Source organism: Phyllostomus hastatus, unplaced genomic scaffold (assembly GCF_019186645.2).
Source record: "Phyllostomus hastatus isolate PE091 unplaced genomic scaffold, TTU_PhHast_1.1 phas_contig_38, whole genome shotgun sequence".
Taxonomy (NCBI): domain Eukaryota; kingdom Metazoa; phylum Chordata; class Mammalia; order Chiroptera; family Phyllostomidae; genus Phyllostomus; species Phyllostomus hastatus.
This window is the reverse complement of record NW_025333869.1, coordinates 26,909,547-26,931,277: the sequence shown is the minus strand read 5'-3', so window position 1 is coordinate 26,931,277 and position 21,731 is coordinate 26,909,547. Positions and strand designations below refer to the sequence as shown.

The 21,731-nt window shown below is 51.2% G+C and overlaps 1 protein-coding gene across 1 annotated transcript; it reads left to right on the top strand.

Annotated features, from left to right (window-relative positions):
* The first annotated feature begins 406 nt into the window (after window positions 1-406).
* FAM241B (family with sequence similarity 241 member B) lies at window positions 407-3,244 on the top strand. The gene is made up of 3 exons (XM_045842322.1): window positions 407-449; window positions 1,682-1,831; window positions 2,523-3,244. The coding sequence occupies exons 2-3, from the start codon at window positions 1,739-1,741 to the stop codon at window positions 2,790-2,792; spliced, it is 363 nt and encodes a 120-aa protein (XP_045698278.1). The 5' UTR covers window positions 407-449; window positions 1,682-1,738; the 3' UTR covers window positions 2,793-3,244.
* Window positions 3,245-21,731: the final 18,487 nt, after the last annotated feature.

Genomic DNA, 21,731 nt, shown 5'->3' with positions numbered 1-21,731 from the left:
TGGGAATTCTTGAGGACAGGGCTAGGTTCTACTCAAGGGGCATCCAAGGAGCCGGCTCAGCAAACTTACATAGACAGCCATAGCCTGTGCCCACATTTCCTCCCAGGCTAGGGGAGTTCCATCCCCTGGATTTTTCCTCTGTGGGCTCACTTCCTTTTCCGCTTCTTCTCCCTCCTCCTTCCTTTCCTTCTTCCTCCAGATTTGTTTCTCTCCTCTCCATACTCTTTTCTTCCTGCTCCTTCCCTCCCCTCTGGACCAGTCCTTCCCACCCACCCCCAATTTCTCCCTCCTCCCGCCCTGCGTGCGTCTCATCCTCTGGGCCTGGCAGCTGCAGTTCCCCTGGAGGCCTGCAGACAGCGCTGCTACGCCGCATCGCTGCTCTTGCTCTTCCTGTGAGGTCAGGTGGGAGGAATCGGCCTGGAAGCCACCGCGAGTGGACGCGCCTGCAGGTGGGTGTCGGGGCCCGGGGCGCAGGGAAGCGGGGCGCATTCTTCCCCTACCGCGGACCTGGTTTCAGAGCTGGGCTCAGCGGCGTGGGCCGGGTTCCTCCTGCCGCGGCAGCACCCCACTTCTCCCATCGGTAGGGTCAGGTGTACCGAGGACCGGCGGCGCCCACAGTCCACGCAGGGGGTCGGGATGACAACGCACAGAGGGACTGCGGAGGACCCACTTGGCCTTCCGCAGGGGACAGCAGGCTTCAAAAAGGGGATCCGCCTGTCTCAGGCTCCAGGCCAAGAGCAAGAGATGGGGGCTCTTAACCTTTTTTTGGCGTGTGTCACAAAGGCTTTTGAAAATTTAAATGAAAACTGTGGCTCGTCTACTGAGGAAAAAAAATGGCCTTTACATAGACTCGGGGAGAGGCATGGAAGGGCCCCACCCCCAGCCGCAGTCCACAGGCACCCTTGCGGTCTGCGGAGCGGGCCCTCCCAGAGCCACAGAAGCATTCCCCATCCCGTATTTTAGGGAGGCGGGCCCTGCCCTCCTGTTAGCAAAGGAGGCACTGGTGTTACCCGAGGTGTGGGACAGGTGAGGGGTGTGCCCTCTGCAGGTCTGTTCCTCCCCCAACTCTGGGGCTGCAGGACCACCAGTGCCCTCTGCTGCCAGGCGGTGGATCCTAAGTCGCTCTGAAAACGAGCCTGGATCTCCTAGGAGGGGGAGGAAAGCTCAGGCCCTTGGCATTTACTCCCTAGGGAACAGCACAAGGGGCCAGTTTTTTTTAACAGAAGGAAATTGAGAACCTGGGGTTCCTGGGGCCCTGGACTTGTTAATCAGTACCTAGAGAAGGCCTTCACTTTCTTCCTCTGCTGCCCATAGATGAATGGTCCTGGGCAAGCTAGGTACACCTCCAGCTGGGCCTGCCTCAGAGGGGCATTGGGAGGTGTGAGATGAGCCTTCTCGGACTTTCCACAGTGCAGGGGTGCAGCACGGGCTCTCGGCTCCACTGCTGCTGGTGGCGGTCTATAATAAAGTCTCCTTCTCCAAGGATTTTTTTGATAGTCTCCCCAGTGTACTCTATGTCTGAAAGGTTTTTGTTTGGCAAACAACTTGCATTTTTTTCCTCTCCTTTTTATTAATCAGACACAGTGCCTGCTTAGTCTGGATCACCCATGTGAGCACCTAGAATTGCAGTTTCTCCATCGAAAGCAAGCATCTCTTTATCTGTGGTAAAATTTTTTTCCAGCCTTTTTGAGGTCTGAGGAAAGCGGAGGCCTAGCAGGGACCCAGTGCTCCAGGGAGGATGGTGCGGATCTTGGCCAATGGGGAAATCGTGCAGGACGATGACCCCCGCGTGAGGACCAACACCGGGCCACGCAGCAGCACCTCTAGACAGGTAGGCCCCCAGCCCCCGTGGAAGGGGTGCAACTGTCCTCTGCCCTCTGTCCTAGATACTTCTTAGCTCCCAGAAGCTCCCTTGCTGGTCATTAACCTCTAACCTGAAGTTCTCTTTGCAGAGAGCTGGGCTGGGGAGGATGGGGTGCCAACACTCAGGGAAAACCTGTGGTAGATTTGCCCAGCCCCTTCCTCCCCAGCTCTTCCTCCTTCTGGCAGCCTTCCCAGACTTCAAAATCCAAGAGCTCTCTCTCCTTTAACCTGGTTAGCAGACTCCACTGGAGGCAGCATCTTTCTTTTAAGGCTCATTGGAAGAGAGAGAAGCTGAAGGGTAATCGGAGGAGATGAGCCCTTGGCCACACCATGCTGATTTCAAAGGAGGGAGTGAGGAATGTTAAAAATGCCTGCCTGAATGCTGTGCCCAGTAGTCTAACCTGCCTTGACCCCTGGGCACCTTCTTCCTGGCACCACTGGGGGAGTGCAGACTGGCAGTTTCTGTGCTCTGAGAGCTTGTGACCCAGTAGCTGGGATTCCTGTGGCTGGCTTGTAGGGATTGCTGAAAAAGGGGGGCGTGGCCCTGGTGACTGTAGGGGAGGGAGGGCACAGCTCACAGGGTTTGCCTCCGCTGGGTACCTTACTCCCAGAGAAGCTTTCTTGGGATTCATTTGTTTTTCTCTGTCTTTACCTTCCAGAGCCTTCTCAATAGGGGCCACGGTGCCTCACTGGGGGGTCCTGGCCTCCGGCAGCAGCAGGGGGGCGCCAGGCTGGGTGCTGCTCAGTCCCCCTTCAACGACCTCAACCGGCAGCTGGTGAACATGGGATTCCCCCAGTGGCATCTTGGCAACCACGCGGTGGAGCCCGTGACCTCCATCCTGCTCCTCTTCCTGCTCATGATGCTCGGCGTGCGTGGACTCCTGCTGGTGGGCCTCGTCTACCTGGTGTCCCACCTGAGTCAGCGGTGACCTCTGCTGGGGGGCAGGCGCAGGGGAGAGGGGGTTGCTCGGCTTTGGTGTGAGAGCAGGTGCATTGGGAGGGGATCCAGTGGTGCCTTGAAGGTCTGCTTAGAGAATGTTTCCACATTATGGTAAGCATGATGCAGAGGGAACTCCTAGTCCAGCATTCCAAAGTATCAGGTGAATCCCTTGAGATGTTTTTAAGTGGTATTGAGCCTGCGTTAAGCACAAACTCACAGCAAGAAAGGGATCCCCTTCCCCTTCTCTTCCAATCCTTTTTTGCCAAGAAGACAGTCTCAGCCCAGTGCCAGTATGCCTCGTGCCGCCGGCACACACGCTGACTTCCCCTGTTACTAGGGAACAGGCCTTGGGCATAGGGCAGGTGGGAAGTTTCCAGACTTTTATAGCCCTGTTTTAATGGTATATTTTTAATGGCTACCTTTTATTTATGACAGGTGGTACTGGCATCCTATTAATTGTGGTGATGTTTTCAATAAATACATGCCAGTAAAAATCAGTCCATGTAGAAACATTAATCAATAATGGGGATGCTGTACGTGGATCTGGAAGACATGGTGAAGTTGGTTGGGAGTGGTCGGGATTGGGGAACAAGGTAGAAGTGGGTATTTGACCTTGAAGTGTAGTTCATAACTTTTTCCCACAGGCCCTGGGACCTGAGAGGGGCCCAGGTACAGCCTGAGCTGGGCCTCTTGTTTGGTGCTTAGGTAACTTCTAGGCTCACTCTGAAATGCTGGCCAGAATGGCTGATGGGCTGTGGGGTCAGGACCCTGACCAGAGAGGCCTCTTAACCTCCCAAGGCCCTCACAGCCTCTGACCGTGGCACCTTCTCCACAGAAAGTGGGAGTTTTGGTGCTGACCCCCAGGGCATGTGGGGTGAGAGCTCCTGCTTTTTATGAGAAAAGGCTGTGAGTTGTGGCTGGTGAGCCCTGAGCTGCGCAGGGGTCCTGTCAGGGTATGGGGATGGCATCGGGTGGTTGAAGGTTAAGGGTCAGAGGGAAGCTGGGTGAACTTGAGGACTTCCCCAGCTCAGGGACTAGATCGCTCACCATCTTCTTAGGGTCCTTTGGGGTTGGGCAGTTTGGGGGAGAAAGGCAGGATCTGGGGGGATTCTCCAAGGCCAGTGCTGGAAGAGCACTGTGTGAGGGGATGTGTGAGGGGAGGTGGGGGAGAGAGACCGAGGTGGGTGCTGTCCCTCCTTTGACAACCTGCTGTGGTGCCCAGAGGCACCGCCCACCCCAGCCGGGATCCCGCTGCTGCCCTCAGGGAGCTAGCTGGTGGCCTTCATCACAGTCATCCCTGGGGAGACTTGTGTTGGGACAGGACTCCTTTTCCAGTGTTTTCTGTGTCTTTATTTCCCAGCAGCTGTTGGAACATGTCCCCTTCATGATGGCTTTATAGAGGGGAGGGCACTGGGCCCTTGGCCTGGGGGACCACAGACAGGGTCTGACTCCCGGTGGCTCCTCCAGGGCCTGGACAAGGGAGGTGGTGCCCAGCCGCGCCATGGCTGGCTGTTCCCCCTGCATCTCCTGCCCTGGCATATCTGTCCTTGCCCAGCAGCCACTGGGGAAGGGATGTTCCCACCCACAGCTCCCTCCCCTGAAACTCCCTGCTCAGCTTGTGTCTCTGGTTGGGTTTTCCTTTTCTTTTTCCTATGGGACTCTCTGATGAAATAGTAAATCTTAAGTGGGCTCCCAATCTATAAATACTTAGAAGGGATATGCATCTCAGTCCATAAGTTCAGGGCTGAGAATTGTGTCTTGTTCTAGAATTCAGTTTCCATTCCCAATGTCCAAGCCCTGGGAGAGGAGGGGGCTGGTGCCTCACTTCCAGGCTGACTCGGGGGAGCAGGAGGAGCCCGGGGCAGTGTGACTGCACTGGGGTAGAGGCACCTCCCAGAGGCTTGGCAGCCTGAGGGAAAGGGCTGGGGGCTCCCAGTGCGCTGTGGAAAGAAGCAGGAGTTCTGTGTCTTGTCCCGTGTGTTGACTGAGCTCCAACACACAGGACAGGACCCAGCAGAGCTGCTCTGGTGGGATTGGGCTGGGGGCCTAGGGGCCACCTCTTGACCCTTCTTTCCTCCACCCACCCTCCTGGTACCCCTTGGGCCGTGGCAGAATGGGCTAACCTCTGCTCTGCCCCGCTCTTCGAAGTCCAGGGTCTGAAAGTGTGCCGTGCCTTCCGACCCTGCAGGCAGAGGCAGTGTCTCAGAGGGAAGGCGCCCCCTGGGGTTGTGCAGCCTGTGTGGGCTGTAAGTCTCTCTGCCTCCGGTTTGGATGCCCTTCAGAGAGGCTCCTGCCCGCATGCACAGAAATTCTGGCATGCTCGTGCTCTGAGCAGGCAGAGAGGCTCTTCACTCCGGCAGCCAAATACAGGTCTTGGTGGGCCACTGAGTGAGGCCGTGGGTCACCTTGGTCTAGCAGGTGTCTTAGTCCTTGAAGAGGGTGGGCTCTCCTCCTCTGCCCGCCCTCTGCCCCATCCCACCCACTGTGTGACAGGACCCCCCAGACTGGGCCACCTCGAGGGCAGATTTCTGGGGAGGTTTCTGCTAATCTCCAGGGCTAATCCTCAAAGCTCTGTGTCTCAGTGTCAGGTTGGATTTGCAGCCTGGCTGCCTCTGGGGGCGATACTGTGCTCCCCGCCCCCCGTGTGAGCCACAGCTGGATCCCATCAGGCCTCTGCCACCCTCTGGGGCTGGAAAGGGGAGCTCCTCCCCTCTGAGGAGTTATCTTGACTCCCCGGCTGGGGCTACCTGGTGAGCAGAGCTGCCGGTTTGACCGCCTCAGCCCCATCTCCTGGGCTGCCAGCCTCCTGGGCCATTTCTTCCATATGTTCTAAGCCCTTTGCTCTGTGAGCTCTACCTCTCCCCACCCTCCAGATAGTCTGCAGGTGGGGGTCATTATTTCCATCTTCCCAAAGGGGACATGAAGCCGGAGATCAGGCAAAACAGCACCTCCAGTTTGGCCAGTTCCCCAAGGAGGCTCCCCTGGGCTCCCCACTCTCTGGGCCTGGACTTGGACTCCCTCACTGAGGACTCTTGCCCTGTGAGTTGAGGAAGCAGCCTTGGTGTGGTGGGCAGAGCCTCTGCCCTCGGACTCCTGGCCTGGCTTTTACCCCGGCCTGGCCAGCTGGGCCCCAGAGGAAGCCTGTTTGCAGGCCCTGCTCTGCTTTGTGGGTCCATGACCTTGGCCGCTGAAGCCTGTTCCTCACCTCTGAGAAGGTGTAATGATCTGCATCCCTCCTGCCTTGTGGGGCCTCGTGGATCACGCTTGGCATGGTGGGTGAAAGAGATAGACAGGGGGTGGAAAGGAGGGACTGTGCCAGACCCCGCTGCTCCACAGACGCTGCACCTTGAACTCCATGCAGCCCCTGTGCTGCGGGCTTCACCCAGGGTGGCCGCAATGCCATGGGACTCCAGGCTGTGCTTTTCAGGCCAGGGCTGCCCCTCCTCAGCTGATAGAGAAGAAATGCAGCCACTTCTCTGCTTCTGGAGGCCCAGGGGCTCATTGCAAGTCTCCAGTGTCAGGACGGATGGATTTGCTGAGAGTGTCGTGTGCCTGACACTGTGCTAAGCAGGTGATGTCATTTAATCGTCACCAGAACTTTATAACAGGTACTGTCACTGTCATCTTTATTTCACAGCTGAGCACACTGTGGAGCATTTATAACTTGCTCCAGGATGCTGAGGGGGCTGGGGTTGGAGCTAGGGTTCAAACGGAGGCCCAGGCCCTCGTTCTCAATCACTCTTTTGCCTCTGGCTGTTTGTCAGAATCACTTGCAGACTTTTTACAGAGGCAGATGACCAGGCCCCATGTCCATCCCCAGAAGTGCTGGGATATGGCCCAGGGCCTACCTTGCATGAGGGTGGCTGACAGATGAGAGGGGAGTCCTCCAAGTTCACTCAGAAAAGAGGGAGATGGGGAAGGAGCAGGCCTCACTACCTGCTGGGACCCCCAGTCACCTTCAGACCTTCTCTGGGAGGGCAGAGGGCACAGGGTGGGTGTGAGGAGGCTTGCAGCATCTTTCCAGCTAGGTGGTCTCCATAGCTTCCCAGCTCTGGGTGCAGTCACTGAATGGGCTGTAAGCCCTGTTCTCTGCGTTCCTGAGTATATGATGTTTTCATTGCAAACTGACGGGGGAGAAATCCAGTTACTTCCAACAGGGTCCTTGAAGGGCCTTGCAGGGGTGGGGCGGGGCAGGGGGGGGTGGCAGAGGGCTTTGCTGCCACAGCTAGACAGAGACAGGCCTGCAGCCTGTCCAGCAGGGCATGCCAGTGGGAGATGCAAAGCTCAGTCCTCCTTGTGCTGCTTCCCAGGGCCCCAAAGAGCAGTGAGATAAAGCTCTAGGAGACTGAGCACTTCAGTGTGATTGCAGAGGGCTGTGTGTATGTGTGTTTCTGACCCTCCAGTCTGGGGGGGGCGGGGGTGTGCTGAAACCATTTGCCTGTAGTGACCCAGAGCTTGGGAGGGAGAGGAGGAAGCTATCCAGAATGAAGTCGGAGCTGTTAGGTCAAGGGCCCCACGAGCTGGGGAGGCTGAGTGCTGGCAGAGGCAGGAGGGCTGGTTTGCGTTCACTGGGCCACCGGCTTCAGTCCTGCTGGTATGTGGTGGGGAGGCGGGATGGGCCGTTGCAGGAGGCCGAATCCCAAATCCACCTCCAGTTAACCGGGGACCTTGGGCACAGTCCGCATCCTGCTGTGTCCTCATCTGCCCCGCACAGGGGCAGGAGGATGCATATATTCATACGTGGGAAGCACTTAGCAATTTCTGGACCAAGGTCAGTATTTGGTAATAATACCATATTCACAAAGCAATGGCATTAGGGTTTATATCTATATATTACATCTATATATTACACACACATATATGTTAGAGCAACTCACATTTTACTTAAATCTAGTACTTTAGAAAGGAAGCCTCACATTATTATTATAAATGAAAAGCCAACATTACTTGCCATTATAGTAGACATTAGCGCAAGTAAATTCAGTGTCGAGGAAATAACGTGATTTCATTTTAGCTAACCACTGACACTGGCCACGGCTCTAAGCCAGATGCCTGCTTTCTTTGCGTACCAGGACTTAGAGAGGTATTGAAGACCACTAGCATCCATCCCACAGAGACATTCTCTTCAATGGGTTCAGAAGACTAAAATGAAATGAAAAGGGAATGTGTTTCCCACCATATGATTCAGTGCTGTGTTTGAGAATTGTCACAGTCACCTTGCACACTGTCCCAAAGCGTTTCACATCCCAGCAGGGGAAAGCATCTCGTGGCTGTGGGAAACATGGTATGATCTTGGGCAAGCTGTTTTAAAATTCAGACTTTGAAAGGTAAAACATTTGCACAGTTCAAAGACCAAGCAGTGGGCAAACGTGCACAGAGAAAAGTCTTTCTTCCTTCCCTGCCCCCCCACCCCCATCCATCCCCCTCCACCCTGTGCTGCCATTCCTGGTTTCTCTGAGATCCTTCCAGGGTTTATTCACGCGAATGTGAGCCAACACAAATGTACTAATTTTGTTCTGCTTTTATACACATGATGGAAAATTAGATAATTTGATGCCTTTGCTTTTTTACTTAATAGTACATCCTGGCCAATTTCACATTAGTACAGAGAGCGCTTCTCCACTCTGTGCCATTTCCATATTGGGGTGAGTTGCCGACTCTCTCTTGTCTCAGTGGAGTGGTCTGACCACAGTGGGTGGGCCCCTGAGGACTATGCCCCTCTGACCTGGAAACACTGTTCCTCTGAAACATGGGAATGCCAGCAGATGTCTTCCCTTCATCCGGTTGGAGGGAGAAGCCCCCTGGGTGACTCAAACGTAGTCCTGGGCCCTGAGTCAGTTCAGCAAACCTTCAGGGAGTGTCTTCTGTGTGCCCGGAGAGTCTGGGGCGGAAATAGCCTCGGAAGTCACACTCGATTAATTTTCTCGTTCCCGGTACAGCTGCGCAGGGGTGGCTCCTGTCTTTACCTGGCTTTGTCTGGCTCAGGGAGGAGGCGTGGCGGCCTCACCTGAAACCTGTCCTCCTGAGTCATGCGGTACCCTGGGGCGAGCAGCCCTTCCATTCTGGGAAACAAAGGGGCAAGACAATTTACTCGACTGCCCCTTTCAGCTCTAAAACTGGATGATAACCTGGCACAGGGCCTTGTCGGTAATAGCTGCTCAGTGAACTTGGCTGCGACTTGGCTTGGCATTACCAGCGTTACTGTCCCTCCACCCTCCTCCCATCATGTTTTTGATAAACATCTGGAGTAAGGAGATTTAGGGAAGCCATGAAGACTGACAGAACCTCAGGTTTCTTTAGCTCTGAAATGGCGGATGAAATCGCTTTCCCTTCGTGCAGGAAGACCCTGGAGGCCCCAGCGCTCTCAGCGAGCCGGCCTGAAGGGCGTGAATATTGTACCATGGCGCCATCTGGTGGAATGTCTTTGTGGGAGCATGCCTGTCGTCCCCAAACCGGGTTTCTTAAATCACCCTTCTCCTGCTTCAGGGGAGCGCTCTCACCTCAACCAGCCCAGGCTTAGGATGGCCTTATATTTCAGTGATAGAAGAACACAGGTTTCTGGTGGAGAATGCATGCAACTCCATTGAAATTAATTTACTATGGTCTTGTCTTGGGCTAAGCTCTATGCTAAAGGCCTCTTCTCATTTCATCTTCCCCCAAAGAAAAACATGTCTTTCCCTTTTCACAGATGGCCAGCCTGAGACCAGGAGAGTTTAAAGGCAACTCTCTGTGGTTGCACAGTTGGTAGGTGGTGGATGTGGGCTGGGAGCCCTGGGGCTAGGGGACTGCAGAGAAGAGGCTCAGTGACCACGGTGGTCAGGGCTCCTTTTGAGGCAGATGCCCTAGTACTCGAGCTTCTGGAGTGGGGGAAGAACGAGGAGTCTTGCTCTTGGTTGTTTTCTGGTCCAGGTTTATGGTCATTGTGAGGCAGCCCCGGTGGGAAGGGCTCGCCCGTTTTCTAAGGCTGGGCTCTCGCTAGGTTGGGGTGGCCACGTCTAGGGCAGCTCTGTCCCGTGCATTGCCCATCAGCACCTTCACACTCACCTGTCTTCACTTGGCCTGGTTTCTTTTGATGAATGTGATATTGTAACCTGGTATCATTCAGGACACGGTGTCCTTTGTCCTTTTCATAGGGGCAAGGCGTTGGGAGTCAGGCAGGTCTCCACTTGCTAGTTGTGTGCTTTCGGGCAAGCTGCTTATCTTGCCTCAGTTTCCTCATCTGTGAAAGGGGAATAAGGTGCCATTCAGGGCAGTTGTGAGATCCACATGGCAGACATGTATCTGGTATCTTGCCACTGGTGCACAGTGGTGAGCCCTGGATGATGGTTTGTGTGAGATCACTCCTTGCACACTCGCTGGTGAAAATTGGCCATGCCAAGCTAAGAGTATTCAAAATGTCATCTGCTTTTGAAATATCAGGAGAAAAAAAAAACAAAAACTTTGCAGTATGACTACTTACCAGTGTACCGCACTTAAGAAATTGACCTCTGAGACATTGGCCTGTGCTGGCATCCTCTGCGGCCGGGGAGGGTGTTTCTTCTGCAACTTTCAGCTGAGTCCATCCTGAGAAACTGCCTTCTTCTGACAAAGTGACCGAAATCCAGATGCTATCAGTAAGGGAAGGGATGAGACAACCTTGGGTGCCATGGACAAAGTGCTCCTTTCCCTGTGACAATGGTTCTCAACCCCAGCTACACGGCAGATGGACCTAGACCAGCAGCTCTCACCCCTGAGTGCAGGAGCCGCAGGTGGCTCGCTCCTGGTCTGTGGTGCCTGACCTCTCCTCACACGCCAGTTCTGGGGCAGGGACTGTACTTAGTTCTCTTTTGTTCGTCCAGCCCCTGACGAAGGCCTGGGCCACAGTCAGAGCTTAGGCACTGTGGAGGGAACTGCAGGAGAAAGCACAAGCCACCAGCCCAACCGAAAGGAGAAGGGTGACCCCCATGCCAGGGCCCACCCTCCTTGCCTTGTCTGGGTTGGATCCTGCTACTTCCAGTGGGGTTGGGGGAAAATGTCACCTGTGCCCTCAGGCTTCATTCTCAAGTTATAAGTGCAAACAGCCCTGCTCCCCACCCACTCCAGCCGGTGGGGTGGAAGAGGAGGGAGGAAACAAGGGAAGGAGGGCGAGAGGAAGGAGGGGAGGAATGGAAGAACCCAGGTCAACAGTGTCAATGCAGCCCCCAGTCAGGGCTCCTAGGGCTCACGGTGACATATGCCTGTGTCCCTCTGTCTCTCCTAAACGAGGCAGCAACCAGCCCACGGAGACCACCAAGTGAGAATTCTCCCCTTCCCCTGGTCCCCTAGTTGCCCCTGCTCTTGGACCTGGAAGGTCCCCTCTAAGGCTGTAGTCTCCATGTGCCCCTGTGACATCCTGGGATGCAGGGGGTGAAGTGACACATTGTGACGCATGTGGCCTCGCAGCCTGGGAAGCAGGTGCAGCATTGTTTCCTCTGCTTCATCCCCAGGCCAGTTAGGCTCATGCCCTTTGCTCCGAGGAAACAGGGCCTGTTCTACCCGAGCTCTGACTCCCGGTGCCTAGGTTATGTGGGGTGGGGTTGGAGATTCCAGTGCCCTCGGGAGCCCAGCAGGTGGCTGAGAGAACCATGTGAATGGAGCAGCTGGGTGCCGGGCAATAGAGAGGGGTGGGGCTTGCAGAGAACTGGGCAGGGTGCACACTCCTAAAGGCCTTTATGTAGCTACATAGCACCATGCAGGCTAAGGCTAATGCCACTACCCACAGGCCAGCCTCAGGGCTCTTCCTCATGCGGGCTCTGGAGCCTGTCCCAGCTCCTCCTCCCCCAGTCGAGCCCCTTCCCCAGGCCTCAGTTTCCTCTCTATAAGTGGGGGGAATAATAACCCCTCTTAGGGGTGATATACAGACAAAAGTCAAGTGACATATTCCTTAAATGCTGAGCAAAATATTCTTGATATAGCACTTGCATTCATTTTCTATGTTTGTGACAAATTACCCAAAACTTATCATTTAAAGCAACTCATGTTTATAGTCTCACAGTTTCTGGACATGGCTTAGCCTGGTCCCTTGCAAGGCTACAAACAGGAGCCCCAGGTCTGGGTTCTCACCCACAGGCTCCACTGCCAAGCTCCTGGGGTTGTATACAGGCAGGATTCACTCTCTTGCAGCGACAGGACTCACGGCAGCTCTTTCTTCAAAGCCAGCAGTGGAGAGAGACTCCAGTGCAAGTCCACTGACAAGAAAGAGTCTTATGTAATGTGAGGTAATCGCAGGAGGGGCAGCTTGTTATCTTTGCCACATTCTGTTTGTTAGAAGCATGTCTCTGGTCCCACCCGCACTCAGAGCGGGGGAGGTGAGCCTGGATACCAGGAGGCTGGAATCCCAGGGCCACCCAAAGTCCAGCCACCACAGCACACGGTAGATCATTGGCCATTATTTCAATTGGTTGGGTGCCCACCCTGTGCCAGGTAGTGAGTATATGGAGGATTTCATCTATGTGAATTGTTTTATGGGTAAACGGAAACTCAGAGAGGCCAGATGACTTACCTAAACTCACCTGCTAGTAAGTGGCACAGCAGGGTTTAATTCCGGGTCACTCTGCTGCTTAAGACTCAGATTTTCCCTTGACACTACACATAGGGTCAGGGTCAAGTTGAAGCTACCCCAGAGGAGCCCTCTAACATCCCCAAAGTACTTTGTTTTGGAGGCCATTTCTTTCCCTGGGTCCAAGTCCTCCAGCTCTTGTTCTGCTAGGTCCTGTCCCTGGTTGCTGAGTCTCTCTGTCCTACCCTCTAGCTCTGTCCTCAGGCATCTTCGATCAGGCTTCTCGCCTGGATGTACACCAGCCCCGCTTTATCAGCTCAACGGTTCGTGTGTTTCTCATCAACTGCTCCCAATTCAACTAAACTAATTCTGCAAACAGCTACTGAGACTCCCTCCTTTGAGGAAAGTGCTGGGCTGGACACTGCACTCCCTCTGCCCCCAGGGTTCTTACAGTTTATTAAGGAGGCAGCGTATTTATTACTAACTCTAGTTCAGTGTTTCAGAGCTTTGGAGGACAAGGATAGAAGAACAACAACAATACTGTTTTTAAAGAAGAAAAAGGTCATATTCTTTCAGGAAATGAAAAAGAAGCCAGAAGTGGACAACACAGTGCAGGTTGGGCACCTTCACAAAGTTATCAGGCATGCAATGCCCCCTTTATCCAGCAGCTCTGCCTCATGGTCCAAGATAGCTGCTAAGCTCCAGCCATCATATCCTCATCCCAGTCAGCATTAAGGAGGAAGAGGCATCATTTTTTTCCATTCAAAATGCAGAGTAATTCATTCTTTGTGTCATTGTTTGTTTGATGTCCACCCAACACTCTCCTTTGCCCTTTACCAGGTTAGAAACTTCATAAAGTCTGGCATCATATCTGTCTTTGTTTCTTTAGCCCTGCTCTCCAACACGATGTCTGGCACAGGATAGGTGTTCTGCGAATAGTTTTTGATGGGAGGAACACTTTATATATGTTCTTGACATTATGATGAGTCAGAGTTGGCCTGGCCCAAATCCCAAGTCCTTGCACTGAGTCTGTGGTGGTGAGTGCTGCTTTGGGCCAGTCCCTGTGCTAAGGGCTTTCCCCGCCTGATCTCATCTAATCCTCATCAAAGTCCCCAGAGTGAACTGCTATTATCTCCAAATGGCAAGTGAGAAAACAGCACAAGGCTGTGGAACTATTTGGTGGGAAAGCTGTGATTTGAACTTGGCTCCCCCGACTCAAAGCCTCTTCACTTACTTCCTGCCTTTGGGGACCAGGAGGATGCCCACAGCCCTGGCTCTTAATTGTGAGCAGAGAGCTTGGCAGTCATAGAATCATTTATGGGGGCTCAGGAAGGCTTATGCACTTGGAACCATGTCCCAACGTGGCATCTCCCTGTAGGAAATGAGGAACCCCTGTGTTCAGAGGCAGTGGGCACCATCATCAGTTGGGAGAATGCTGGTTCCCCAGATTTCCTCCTCTGACACATTTCTAGGCATCCTTGTGGACCCAGGAGCTTTTCCAGACCACAGAGAAGGGCCAGGTGGGGCTGCAGGTGCCTGGAGCATGTCTTGCAGAGGGTGCTGTGCGTGCTGGTGCTTAAGCTTCTGTCTCCCTATCAGTGGGCCCACCTGGTAAAGGAAAGGAGATGGGGAAACTCTGGTACCCTCCGGGCCAGGCTGCCCTTGAACTACGTGAGGCTTACAGAGCCCCCAGCCCAGGAGCTGAGCCGCATTAGGGGAAGGGTCTGGTCTCTCCCTTCACACTCAACAAACAACTCCAGGTAGGAACTAAATTCTGGCTCAAGTCCAGGAATCACAGACTGCCCATGCTTCAAAGAGCCCTGAGCACTAATTTAGTCCAAACCTTCACTTGCCCAGGTGGGACACGGAAGCCCAGAGGGGGAGTTGACTTGCCAAGACGACATGCCGAATACATCCTGTGGCTCATTTGACTGAAGAGTTCATCTGGCCCACAGGCCATTCGAGGGGGGTTTGGAGGTTACCAGTTGGGCACCTGGCTTGAAGAGGCCTGTGAGTCTCAGCGGTGGAGGCTACTCTCGGACCAATCTGGTCATGGCTGCCTTGCTTCCAGTGGTCACCAGCAGGTGGCACTAAGCACCCAGTGGCCACTTGGTTCCCAGAAAAGGTGAACTGAAAACCTGTGTCTGGGAGTAATTAGGGCAAGAGGCCAGCTGTGAGGACCACTTCCAATCACCCTGGCTCTGAAAGCCTTGTGCTTGGGCCTCCTGGGGCGAGGAGGGACTGGAGGCTCCAAATTGGGTGCTCCTGGTCCCAAACCCTTGACAGCGTTGTTCTGTGGTCAGTGAACAGGCACCCCAGAGTGTGCTCACTTTGAATAATGATGGAATAAAAGCACTGAGGATCAGTGGGTACCTCAGTTCCTCCCAGCGTGAGACTCGGCCTGGGCTCCAACTCAGGCCTCCACCCCTCACTCAGCTCATCCCGCGTGCTCATACTTAGCTCACAGGGCCCTTCACTCTGCGGAGCAAAGTCCGGAGAACTTCGGGTCCCCCTGAGAGGCTGCCTGGTTCCTGGAGCCTTGTTCCTGGAGACTCCCCCTTCCTTCTGGCGCCCCCTTCTTTCTATCTCCCCTCCCCTCTCTCCTTCCCCTCTTCTCCTACTCTCTTCCTCACCCCAGTTCCCCTGAGGGACCCTGCAGGTCTAGCCCTCACCCTCAGCACCTCATCTGCAAAGGCAAACAGGGACCCATACTAGTGGGGCTTCAGGATGTTGTTTCCATGGCAACAGTGCACTGCCTGCCTCTGTGGTTCTCAGCCCTGGGCAGGTTGCCATGGAGACTCTTACCTTATTGAAGAGTGATTTATGGACTGTTTTTCTTCTTGGCTTTATCTCCACCCTTCTTTCTAGAAACTCTGCCATCCCAAATGGCCTTTCCCCCTCTGACCACAGGCCTGGAAGCCTCCCCGAGGAATCACCCCTTGCAGGTTCTCCTGGTAACCTTCTCATACTCCCGTAGGCAAGTGAGGCACTCCTGAGGCCTGGCGAGAGGACCCCACAGAGAACCAAAGCTGATTTGGGTCCCTTGTCTGCCCACCATGCCCTCCAAGGCCCCTTGCCTTGTTTCATGTGGCCGATGGATGCCAACCCTAAGAATCCTCATGGCTTTGGAGGCAGTGAGAGGGGTGTGGCAGGGAAAAAGAGGGATGTGAAGACAGGTAAAAGAGGCAGGTTAAAAGAGGGGAAAAGATTGGAAATGTGAGGCGAGGAGACCAGGGGGTCTTAAGGGGAGAGGAAGAGGGTGAGAGTCCAAGCAACCCCAGAGAGCCAACCCATGTATCTCTTAGCAGCAGAATTTCTCTGGAATGAGTTATAAATATCTCCACAGCCCCAAACCCCAAACAGGCCTCTTCTTTCTCTGCCTAGTAGAGAATGTGTTTGTTCACATGAAAACATATTAAGCACCTTGTGTGCCCCTTTTCCTCCCCCAAGTTGAAAGCCATTACAGTAATTAAGGCAGAAGGTTACTTACAGGTGTCTCCTGCCCCATGCTCCCCAAATAGATCACTTGGGGGATGGGGAACATATACCACAGATAGGAGAAGAGGGTTTAGAGAAGAGACTGGGGGTGCAGAGGGGCACTTAGAGTCACGGCTGGGGACAAATGACATTACTGGAAGGGGCAGAGGGGCTGGGAGAGACTGGCAGTGAGGCCCCACGAGGAGAAAAGCTCCCGGGGCTTCCAGGAACCTCCTGGTTTACACAGCCCAGGGGCTTCTTCACCATGGAACAGCCCTGAGGGCCCGAGGACAGGAGGGAGTATCGCCTCTGTGACGGTGCTCAGGCCAGAGCACCCTCAGCCAGGTGAGCACAGGCAGGAGGCCCTTCCGTGGGCTGGTGTGAGGGCAGGTGGCAGGCTCTGCCCCCCAGTCTAAAACCAGCTGCTTGCCACACGACCATGCACTGGTGGTCCAGCTTGGAAGTCATGTTCACCAGGTGTACCGCTCTGCAGGTGTGATGGGCCAGCATTAGCTCAGCTGAGAACTGTCACAGTTTTTAGGTAAGTTTTTCATTTTGCCAAAAAGTTTGATGTCTTAAGGATGCCTTTCTGCTCTCATTCTCTCCTCCCCTCTTCCTCTCTTATTTTTTTGGCCAATCTATTTTCTATTTCTAAGAAATATTCATATAATGCAGCGTGTTTCATGTGTGACATAATAAATTTAGCCTGCTCCATCCTGAGTTTCTGCCTTGCTTACTTTTGAGCCTTTGAGAACTTTGTTGTGTTCCAAAGCATTATCTTTATGGTTTCATATTTTGTCTGGAGTTTTCATATTTGTAATAAAAATTATAGAAAGGGTGATACTCCAGAGATGACCCCACATCACTTTCCCTGGTAGCTTTCCATCCTTTCTGTTGTTTTATTTAAGGTGTGGGTATCTTTGTGTGTTGTGTGCACTTAGCAGGCAGTTAGCACTTCCTGCTGAGAGGAGACAGTTCAGCAGACATGAGGGATGAGGCAGAAGCTCGTGCAGCACCTGTTGCTTTGTATTCTGATATTGACAAGCATGTCACACGCATACCTTCTATTCCCCTGTCACTAGGGGTAGGAGCCTAGTGGGTATTAGACTTCGGGGACACATAGTAGACAAAACAATGTGGTCCCTGCCCTCTGGGGAGTGAGTCTTCTAAGGGAGACAGACACCAATCAATGAACATGCAAAAATAGAACTATAAGTTATGAAAAAAACTAAGCACAAGGAAAGCAGGGTTCTATGAGAGAAAATAGCAAGGCCCTATTTTAGACTGGGCATCAGGAGGAGGTGACATTTACACTGCGGTGAAGTCAGCCAAAGTGAAGGGTGAAGGTCCCTGGCAGAGGTGGTGCCAGCGGAAGCTGATGAAGCTTCAGTCCCAGGGCCCCTCAGTGCACTGGAGTCTTCCAAAGCCCAGGTGGGGCCCTAACAATGTGTCCCCATGGCCATGTTTTGTAAAATTTGCATATGTAAAACACTTTACTGCAACCTGTTAAGAACACTGACTTCTCCTCCCTCCACTCTGCTTGGTGCTCAGAGTGGCAGGCAGGGCATTACTAGGATCTGGCTAAGGGGATGCTGAGTTGGAGAGCCTGCTTGGGTTTAAGGAGGTTGTCACAGTTCAGCTGACTGACCTGGGGCGGAGGTGGCTCCTAGGAGCACTTCTGTACATCGTCCCCCCAACTCTGTGCCAGGCAAAGAGGTGCAACGCATGGGAAACATGTTACAAGCCAGAACAGCCCCGAAGCAGGTGGAGAGTGGAAGGGAAACGAGGTTTGAACTGTGCAAAGGTAGAAGCTAGTCTGGAATCCAGCACCCATTTGTGATAAAAACACAGCAAAGTGGGAATAGAGGGAGCATACCTCAACATAATAAAGGGTATATATGAGAAACCTACAGCCAACATCATACTCAACAGGCAAAAACTAAAAGCTTTCCCCCTAAGATCAGGAGCAAGACAAGGATGTCTGCTTTCACCACTCTTATTCAACATAGTACTGGAAGTTCTAGCCACAACAATTAGACAAGAAAAAGAAATAAAGAGCATCCAAATTGGAAAGGAAGAAGTAAAACTGTCATTATTCACAGATGACATGATAGTGTACATAGAACCTGATAGTCTCCACCAAAAAACTACTCAACCTAATAAGTGAATTTGGCAAAATAGCAGGATAAAAAGTCAATATTCAAAAATTGATGGCATTCTTTTACACCAACAATAAAGTATTAGAAAGAAAAACTAAGGGAAAAAATCCCGTTTACTATGGTAACAAGAAAAATAAAGTATCTAGGATTAAACTTAATTAAGGATGTAAAAAACCTGTACTTGGAAAACTATAGAACACTGAAGAAAGACATTGTGGAAGATACAAGTAAATAGATGCATATGACATGTTAATGGATAGGAAGGATTAACATCATTAAAATGTGTATGCTACCCAAAACAATCTGTATGTTCAACACAATTCCTATTAAAGTACCAATGGTATATTTCACAGATTTAGAACAAATATTCCAAGAATTTATATGGAACCCCCAAAAAAGACCCCGAATAGCCTCAGCAATCCTGAGAAAGAAGAACGAAGTTGGTTGATCACAATATCTGATATTAAACTATACTTACAAGTCCACTGTAATCAGAATAGTCTGGTACTGGCATAGGAACCAACACAGATCAATGGAACAGAATAGAGAGCCCAGAAATAAACCTGTGTCTCTATGGTCAATTAACATCTGACAAAGGGAGAAGAAGAATACAATGTAGTAAAAATAGCCTCTTCAATAAATGGTGTTGGGAGAACTGGACTGTTACATGCAAAAAAAACCCCCCAAAAAAACCAAAGAACAAAAAAAATCTAGACCACCAACCCACACCATATACCAGAATAAACTCAAAATGGATAAAGGACTTAAATATAAGTCGTGATACCATAACAGTCCCAGTGGAAAACATAGGCAGAAAAATTTCAGACATCCCATGTAGCAATATCTTTGCAAATATATCTCTTAGGGCAAGGGAAGTAAAGGAAAAAATAAACCAATGGGACTATATCAAATTTAAAAGTGTCTGCATGGCTAAAGAAACCATCATCAAAATGAAAATAGAACCAACTGTATGGGAGAACATATTGCCAATGATACATCGGACAAGGGTTGAGTCTCCAAAATATATAAAGAACTCATATGACTCAACATCAGGAAGACAAACAACTAATTAATTTAATTTAATTTGCCACTTTAAAATGGCCAAAGGACCTGAATAGAGACTTCTCCAAGGAGGACATACAGATGACCGAGAGACATATGAAAAAATGCTCAACATCACTAGCCATCAGAGAGATGCAAATTAAAACCACAATGAGACATCACCTCACACCTGTCAGAATGATGATCATTAATAAATTAACAAACAAGTGCTGGTGAGGACGTGGAGAAAAGGGAACCCTTGTACACTATTGGTAGAAATGGAGACTGGGGCAGCCACTGTGGAAAACAGTATGGAATATCCTCCAAAAATTAAAAATAGAACTGCCTTATAATCCAGTGATTCCACGGCTGGGAATATATCCCAAGAACCCTGAAACACCAATAAAAATGAACTTATGCACTCCTGTGTTTACAGCAGTACTACTTACAATAGCTAAGTGCTGGAAACAGCCTAAGTGCCCATTAGTAGATGAGTGGATCAGAAAACTGTGGTACATTTACACAATGGAATACTATGCGGCAGAAGGAAAGAAGGAGCTCCTACTTTTTGCGACAGCATGGATGGAACTGTAAAATATTTTGCTAAGTGGAATAAGCCAGTCGGTGAAAGACACATACCATATGATCTCACTTATAACTGGAATCTAATGAACAAAATAAACTAATGAAAAAAACAGAACCAGAGACATGGAAACATGGAACAGACTGACAGCTGTAGGAGAGGAGGAGGGAGAGGGGAACTGGCGGACAGAAGGGGAAGGGACAAGTCAAAGACATGTATGAACGACTCAGGGACACGGACAACGGAGAGGGGATTGACTGTGGGGGGGTCGGCTGGGGGGAGGAAAGCAAAGGGAAAAAAAGAAATTGGGACAACTGTGATAAACAATAAAAAAAGTATATTCAAAAGAAGCTAGTCTGGAATATTGTTTTGGATTTTGTGATATTTGTGAGATTTCTCAGCTTTTTAAAATTTATACTTTATTTGAGTGACTGTTTATATTTTGCTTTTTCTTTGTTTTGTTGTTTAGGTTCCTGTTAAAGGTGAGGTTATATGGTATTTGTCTTTCACTGCCTGGCTTATTTCGCTTAGCATAATGCTTTCTAGCTCTATCCAAGCTGTTGCAAAGGGCAGGAGCTCCTTCTTTCTTTCTGCTGCATAGAATTCCATTGTGTAAATGTGCCATAGTTTTTTGATCCATTCATTTACTGATGGGCATCTAGGTTGCTTCCAGCACCTAGCTTTATAAATTGTGCTGCTATGAACATCGGGGTGCAAAGGTTCTTTTGTATTGGTGTTTTAGTGTTCTTAGAGAAGAGGGAATTTCAGGGAAGAATGGGTAGGGTTTACAGGAACAAATTTAAAGGACACATGGACAAAAACTAGGGGGAGGGTTGTAATGGGAGGGAAGTGGGAAGGGTTGTGTGGGTGAGCTGGAATGGGAGTAAAAGGGAGAAAACTGTACTTGAACAAAGATTAAAATAAAAAAATTAAAAAAAATTAAAAAAATTTATACTTTATTTGGATTTCTCTCATTCTAAATAAGTTTTCACTTTTGTATCTAATTTTGGTTTTGGATGTCTGCCTTCTTTTTCTGAGGACCCTCTGCCCTCCAGCTGGACATCTGGGACCTGCCCCCATCTGAGGAGGGTGGGTGTCACCTCCTCCATGGCCAAAGCCAGGTTGGCACTCAGGGGCATCTCTGGAGTCAGAGCAGAGAAGCCCTGCTCTAGAAACTTCCCAGGGTTGTCCCTGGGTGTTTACTCCACCTGAGGGAAGGTGGGGCAGAGAGGCAGACAGAGAGGGCCCCTGGTGTAAGACCAGGGCTAGCTGCTGCCCCACCGCCCCCCAGGTGCCCGCTGTGTGCTGGGTTCAGTGCCTGTGGCTTTGCTGAGTGGGCCCTTCCAGGCTTCCCTCTCTCTCCCACCACCTACCCTGAGGCCACAGTGCCTGGAATTATACCATCCAAGCATCATTTGGAAGCAAGGCATCACCCACACCACTTGTTCTCTTTTAAGACAGCCATCAAATAATGTTTATACACAGAAACCTGCATGCGATATATTAGGTGGACAGGGTAGAATCAAAATACATCCATAATTTTTATATATAACACATAAAACGGTCTAAAGAGGAATGTGGGTACACTAAGATGGATGGCAGGCACCCACAGAGGTATAAAAAGGGCTTATATGTGTGTGTTTTATGAGAGTGTGTCTGTGTGTATATGGAGGGTAGGGAGCAGCCTGTGAGGGTAAATGCAAAGTAACCTGAAGAATTTTCCAACAAAATCTGTAAGCTCTGACGAGCCCTGGCAGGGGATGTCTCTGAAGTGGGGAGGAAGCAGCCTGCTCAGCCTGGGGCCGGAGCTGGAAACCTGACCCCGCCGGCTGTCCCCAGCTAGCCTTCCTCAGGCCGAAGCTGGACAGACCCTGGCCCCCAACACACAGCCTAGAATAAAAACTGGCTTTGAAAACTGGGGTTTGACTCTAGTTAATAACACTGCATTGTCTATTTGAAATTGCTAGGAGAGTAGATCTTAATAGTTTTCATCCCAAGAAAAAATTTTTTTGTTTGGTGATATATGGGGACAGATATTAATTAGAGTTGTGGTGATCATTTTGTAATCTCTGTAACAAATAATCTCTATAACAAATACTGAATCATGATGTTATATACCTGAAACTAGTATAATATTATATCAAAAAATAA

Excerpts from the sequence above, each read along its gene's own strand:
- FAM241B (XM_045842322.1), top strand. The coding sequence starts at position 1,739 with ATGGTGCGGATCTTGGCCAATGGGGAAATCGTGCAGGACGATGACCCC. Across the intron at positions 1,832-2,522 it reads GCAGCAGCACCTCTAGACAG|AGCCTTCTCAATAGGGGCCA; the intron begins GTAGGCCCCCAG and ends TTTACCTTCCAG.